Source organism: Bubalus kerabau, chromosome 1 (assembly GCF_029407905.1).
Source record: "Bubalus kerabau isolate K-KA32 ecotype Philippines breed swamp buffalo chromosome 1, PCC_UOA_SB_1v2, whole genome shotgun sequence".
In the NCBI taxonomy this organism is placed as follows: domain Eukaryota; kingdom Metazoa; phylum Chordata; class Mammalia; order Artiodactyla; family Bovidae; genus Bubalus; species Bubalus kerabau.
This window is the reverse complement of record NC_073624.1, coordinates 212,535,366-212,541,567: the sequence shown is the minus strand read 5'-3', so window position 1 is coordinate 212,541,567 and position 6,202 is coordinate 212,535,366. Positions and strand designations below refer to the sequence as shown.

At 63.6% G+C, this 6,202-nt stretch overlaps 1 protein-coding gene across 1 annotated transcript; it reads right to left on the bottom strand.

Annotated features, from left to right (window-relative positions):
- ATP5F1D (ATP synthase F1 subunit delta) lies at nt 1–2,264 on the bottom strand. Its single transcript, XM_055553115.1, has 4 exons — nt 1,989–2,264; nt 1,214–1,367; nt 640–728; nt 1–549 (listed from the first exon to the last, which is right to left on the bottom strand). The coding sequence occupies exons 1-4, from the start codon at nt 2,127–2,129 to the stop codon at nt 427–429; spliced, it is 507 nt and encodes a 168-aa protein (XP_055409090.1). The 5' UTR covers nt 2,130–2,264; the 3' UTR covers nt 1–426.
- Between the last annotated feature and the right edge of the window lie 3,938 nt (nt 2,265–6,202).

Genomic DNA, 6,202 nt, shown 5'->3' with positions numbered 1-6,202 from the left:
TTGGATCCTAGGTCTTTAATACGGGCTGGGCAGGGGGCAGGCTGTCTGCTGGAGGTGGTTAGGAGCAGCGGTCTCTGCAGCAGACACTGCAGGGGCAGAGCAGTGGTGCAGATGGCAGGAGAATCCCCCAGGAGGACAGCATTCCTCGCGGGCAGGGCAAGTGTCCCAGTTTGCCCCCAGCCACCCAACCTGCCAGAGCTGGCTTGTTTCCCTGGGTTTATTTAGCGAAAAGGGGTAGGGCCCCAAGGGGCGCTCTGGGCAGAAACTGGCACTGTGCTGCCCCCTGGTGGCTTATTAACAGGACAGCTTCACGCAGGCCCGCTCCCTGTCAGCCTGCACCCATGGGGAGCTGGGTCTTCATGCCAGGCCACCCTTGCCCAGCTCCGACCAGGTCTCCCAGCTGGACCAGTGTGAGGCAGGCACCGCCTACTCCAGAGCCTTCACCAAGGCCTCGTTGGCCTCGATGCGGATTTGGATCTCAGCCCGAGTGGCCTCGTCTGCTGCCCCCAACAGCTCCGACTGTGCCTTCTCCAGGTTCGCTTTGGCTGCCTGCAGGGGGTGGGGGTGGGTGAGGGCTGAGCAGGGACCCCAGCCCGGCACCTGTTCCCACCAAACCCCTGCTTCCCCCAGGACACTCACCCCCAGATCCAGCATGTCCAAGGTGACAGCTTCCTCAGCCAGTAACTGCACAGAGGAGTCAGCATTCACTGTGACTGAGCCGCTACTCACTGCAGGAAGAGGGAGCTTGAGAGTCAGCCCCACAGCCCCTGTGAGGCTGGGAGGCTGACCCTACAACCTGGCTCCAGCGTTGAAAGGCCCCAGCACACAAGTGGACAGGCAGCCAACAAGTGCATCCGCTGGGGGCTGGACACGGAGACAGAGACCCCTCTCTTTGCCCGGCAGCTGAGCTAAAGTTGGGGTGATCCCCAGCTGAATTCCAGTGCTGGACAGGAGCCATGCTGTGAAAGACCTTTACAGAACCAAGGACCCCTTCTCCAAAAGGCGCCTGCCAGACAGCACTCTTAGGTCTCTTTCCCCAGTCTGTCAGTCCCAACTGCTGAGCAGTTACATCCCAAACCACAATTGGACTACTGCCCGTATGGGGGCGGTCTATGTCCCTGGCGCCCTTTCTCAAGCTGCCACCTGAAAACAGAACTGAAAACACTCTGCTGAGACGTGCGTCCCCTACTCTCTCTGTGCCCACTCGACTCACCGAAGTATTTGGAGGTGGTGCCATCCTCAGCGTGGACCACAACCAGGCCTGGCCGCAGGACCTGCAAAGTGGGCACATGGGCTGCAAGGATGCCAAAGGCGCCGGTCTGCGTGGGCACGTCCACCTGGCGGACGTTGGCGCCGTTGAAGAACACCTAGAGAACACACGTGAAGAAAGGGTCACCTAAGGCCAGTCCCTCGAGGCCCAGCAGTCGGTGTCCTCTGTAGTTAAACAACTAGAACAGGACTGATAGGTGCGGGGCGGGGGAGGGGGGCACAGGCGGCTCCGCTGCGGCCAATGTTTTGGAGGGGTACAGCACCTTCCTCTACTTGAGGACGAAATCCAGACACCTTAGCCTTCGCGGAAGCAGATACGGTTAAAGCACCACCAGCGAGCCGCCAGGGGAGGAGACACTGAATTCGGCAGAAGGGTTAAGGGGGTCAGGTTCTGAACCTCGCGAAGACGAATGCATGCCGAAATAGGGGCTGAGGGCAGGCGACCCAAGAACTGGGGGCTCGGATCCCAGACCACAGGTCCAGAATGCGGGTGGTCTCCGACCCGAAGGTTGGGGGCTCGGATCCCGGACCACATGGAGGAGGGGCGAGGGTCTGGAACGGGGGTCTCCGACCTGAGGGTTGGGAGTTCGCATCCCGGATCACGCGGAGGGGCGCGAGTCTGGAGTGGGAGTCGCCGACCTGAGGACTGGGGGCTCGGATCCTGGGCCACATGGGGGAGGGGTCCAGAATGGGGTCCCGAGCACCGCGGACGTCCGAACCTGCGTGGGTGAGGCGAAGGTGAAGGACATCTGTCCCGGACCCGCGGCAGGGGCCTGAGCAGCGGCAGCCTCGGCGTAGGCGCGGACCTGGCGTACGAGGCGGCCCAAACCCGGACGGCGGAGCAACGCGGAAGGGAGCATGATGGCTGGCGGACAGCGGAAGGCGACGCGGAGGCGAGCTCACTCCTGTTAAACGGGAGCGGCCTGGAGGGCGAGGAGGACGACGCGAGAGGACTTCTGGGAGAGGGAGCCTGGCGAGAGCGCACGCGCGAACTACGACTCCCGGCGCGCTGCGCGCGCTGCTGAAGACGAGGCACCCTTGGGCGCGTGGCATGCTGGGGATTGTAGTTTCCTTCCGGCGAGCGCTCCTAGCCCGGTGGTACAGTGAGGGAGATCGGTTACATGGCTCTGCACCCTGAGGACCAGAAGCCTGCGCGGAGAAGTTACGGAAACACTTAATTCAAGATTTGGGGGACGCTCGTTGGATGTCAGGCGCTGGGGAGACATCAAGGAAACAGCGAGATTCCTGCTCTGGTTTGGGGTGGTGGGGGCGTTTAACAGACATTAACGTAATATATGAGCGTCCGAGGTGGCAACAGTGGTAAAGAACCTGCCTGCCAATGCAGGAGACGCGGGTTCGACCTTTGGGTGGGGAAGATCCCCTGGAGGAGGGCATGACAACCAGTCCCAGTCCCAGTATTCTTGCCGAGAGAATCCCGTGGACAGAATAACCTGGTGGACTACAGTCCATAGGGTCTCAAAGAGTCGGACTCGACTGAAGAGACTTAGCACGCGCGCAACATAGTTTATAAGTTGTGCAGTACGTTAGGAGGTAACAAATACATAAAAATAACAAAGGGGCGAGGGCCGGATAGAAGAGGCTGTGACTGTGGGAGGTGCAGGCGGCGAACCAGGGCGGCATCCCAGGTAGAGTGTCCAGCTCCCGGCAAACGTCCAGCGGGAACCTCTTGGCTGTAACCCTAAGGGTGCCGGCAGAGGGCGCACTGCGCCCAGAGGTGCGCTCCCCGCGGCCCCGCCCGGCCACCGCCCCCGTGCGCTGCTGACGCAGGGGCGCGTGCGCGCGGGCGGCCCAGGGCTGCGCTGCCGTCACCGCGGCCCGCGCCGCCTCGCTCGCGGCGCTGACGTCACCGCTCCGCCCCCGCGCTCCGGCAGGTCGTCTCCAGGGGTTGGGTCCTTGCCCCCACCTTGGGCTCCGGGAAAACGCGAAGTAGGGCTGCGCGGGGCTGGGATTTACATCCGGAAGAGCCTTGGCTGAGGAGCGGACGGATGCAGAGCGCAGGGGAGAGGTGTCACACCTGGGCCCGTGGCTGCGCAGGTGCTGTGTCCAAAAGAGGCTCCCACACCAGGGAGGCCCGAGGCCTGGGGCCCAGACCCCTGCCAGACCCTCTAGACCAGCGCTGTTAAGGGCTCCTAGGGAGTCTGTCCCTATGCGTTGGGCATCCTAGCCCTAGGTGGATGTTCGCAGAGGGAACCTGTACTCTGATTTCTTAGGGGTGCGTCCTGTCCACGCGCCTCTCGGAGCCCTGGATCCTACTGGAATGGAGGCCTATTCTAATCCGCGCCTCAAACCCATCCACTGGACTGGTCTCTAATTCCCCTTCCAGGGTAGCCAAGGGGACGGGGCTACCTGTTATCCAGGTCCCAAACCTGGGGTTATCCTGGGATTCTCTGCTGGACCGGTCAACAAGGGTCCTCCACCCAGCTCCGCCACTGCAGCCATTACTGGCTTGGATGGCCCCACCGCTCCTTCCTGGCCTCACCACAGTGCCTCGTCTACGCACAGCCAAGAGGGACAATATCACTCCCGTCCTGGGAACCACAAACTGGCTTCCCCCTGCTCCTCGGGCATGTTCATCTTCAGCCCACACACTCTGGGACCTCAGGGACTTTGCACATGCATTTCACACGTGCCCAGAGCCAGCCTTCCTGGGTAGTTGTTCCCCTGACTGCCCCTTGTCCTCCTTTGGCAGTGTCCCCCTTTCATCCACTGAACACGCATGTTCCCTCCATTGTGCTCCCCCCGGGGATATGCTCAGGGACCCAACACAAATGAACTCCTGCTGTGGGAGGTCAAGAGGCAGAGGTGAGCAGGGACACAACACACAGGAACAAGCAGCAGGCACGACATGCAGGGCCTCGAAGAGAAGCCAAGTGTAGCAGGGCATGGGAACATGGGGTGAGAGTAAGAGCTGAAGGAAGCAAGGCAGGGAGCAGGCCGTTCAGGCCTGGCAGCTTCCGGGACAGAGGCCCTGAGGTTGGAATGATCGTTCCACTTTCACTGCACAGGAAAGCGGAGCCATTGACCTGTATTGAACACAAGGCCGGGAAACGGATGGGACCCCAGCCAGGCTGGTGGTAGCTTGATGACCTTAGCATCTAGAAGGATGATGCATAGCTGTCTGAGAAAGAGCAGCTTTGGGGCTGACCTGACATGAAGTTTCAGCAGGGTAGTCTTGTTTGGTGGCACTCACAATATGTTGGGTTCCATTATCTCTACCAGTCTTAACAAGGCGAGCCTGACAGTGCAGCCCACACAAGGGAAGAAAGATGGACACGTGCCCCGGAGCTCCCTGGCTGTGCACCCAATAGGCTCCCAAATTGGGAAAGCCATCGACGGGGAGTCTGTGCACCCCCAGGATACTAGGCTGGGGGGAGTCGTGCGCCCCAGGACCAACACTCCTTTGATTCCCCCTTCCCCTGAGGTCGAGGAATCGTGCGCCGTGGACCTGGAACGGAGATTCAGCTGCCTCTGGAGAGGGCGGCTCCGCGTGGGGAGGGGGCGCCCGGGAGCGTAGGCTCCGCCCCCCGCCCCCTCCGGAAGGGAAGGAGAGGCAGCGGCCGGCGCGGAGCAAGCAAGCGAGACGCGGTGGCGAGCGCGGTGGGGGCCGCCGGCCGGGGACCCGGCGGCACCGAGCGGGTCGGAGCTGGCTAGCAGCCAACGCGATCACGTGTGCAGCCCCTCCTCTCGCGCCTACCTCCCCCGCGCGCCGCGCTCTCCATTCATAAATTCTCCTCCTGCTGCTACCGCCGCTACCGGGCGCAGGAGCCAGCCGGGAGTGCCGCGCAGCCGCCTGCCCGCCGCCCATGGGCCGCGCACCCCGGCGCTGAGGTAGGCGCGTGCGGGCCTGGGGTTGCACTGGGTCGGGCGGGGGGCAGGGCGAGGCCGCACGGCTAGCTCTGGCTAGAGATCTCCGGCCCTTGCCCGCGAGGCGGCGAGGCCGGAGGCTGAGAGCGGAGGAGCCGTGGTCGGCGTGGGGGCCAACCTTCGGCGCTCTGCACCCGGACTTCAGCGCCCGTGATAGGGACCCTCGCCCACGCCCTCCCCAGCCTGTTTCCCCTTGAGAGATTCGGCCAGAGCCGTGGCATTTCCGCCCCCTGGCTTAGCCCGAGGTTGAGACAAGCCCGAAGTCGGTTATCTGCATCTCACGTCTCGCCATCCCCATCTCCGGGGCCGGTTGGGGACGCGGGGGTGGGCGCAGTGGTGAGCCCGATCCGGAGCCGAGACCCCGCGGGTCTTAAGGGTGGCCTGTGGCCAACCTCCGCCCTAGGTTCACGTCCCCGACTGCCCCCTAGAAGCCCACCTCCCTTACCCCTGGGCCTCCTACTGTCTTTCCTGGTCTCCTGTCAACGTCTCTGTGCCTCTGCCACCTCCTCCTCTAGCCTGAACTCATTTCCCGACCTACATAGAAGGGCCCCCTCCCCCATGGATGCAGGGGACCCGCGACCAGCCTCTGACCCGAAGTGCCGAGGACACCTGGCTTTTGCCAGGCCCCTCCCCTGCTATGGGCCTCGGTCCCCGCCTCCCTTCGTCCAGTAGGGTGAAAACCCCGATGGATTGGGGGCGCTGGAACCTGTGCACAGTCTCCCATTCCTGTGGGCAGGGGCCGCGCGCAGTGCCCACTCAGAGCTGCTGGTCATCCTTGCCCCAGACTCCGTTCCCTGACATTCCAGAGTGCAGCCGCCAGTCCTTCCCACCGGGAGGGCGCGTTGGGGAGGGCGGTCAGGTGCAACGTCCAGGCAGTCCCTCTGCTGAGATCTGAGACCCTTCCTATCTCGGTGCCCCCAGCGTCAGGCAGACGTGGAGCCGGCCGGCTCCGGCAGGGAGGGGTGCGGCGGGGGCACGCGAGCGGCCGGCACCGGAGGGCGGCGGCGGCAGCAGCCATCTTGCCGCCCCGGGCTGGCTCCAGCCGCCC

Excerpts from the sequence above, each read along its gene's own strand:
- ATP5F1D (XM_055553115.1), bottom strand. The coding sequence starts at position 2,129 with ATGCTCCCTTCCGCGTTGCTCCGCCGTCCGGGTTTGGGCCGCCTCGTA. Across the intron at positions 729-1,213 it reads CACCACCTCCAAATACTTCG|TGAGTAGCGGCTCAGTCACA; the intron begins GTGAGTCGAGTG and ends CTCTTCCTGCAG. Across the intron at positions 550-639 it reads TGGACATGCTGGATCTGGGG|GCAGCCAAAGCGAACCTGGA; the intron begins GTGAGTGTCCTG and ends CACCCCCTGCAG.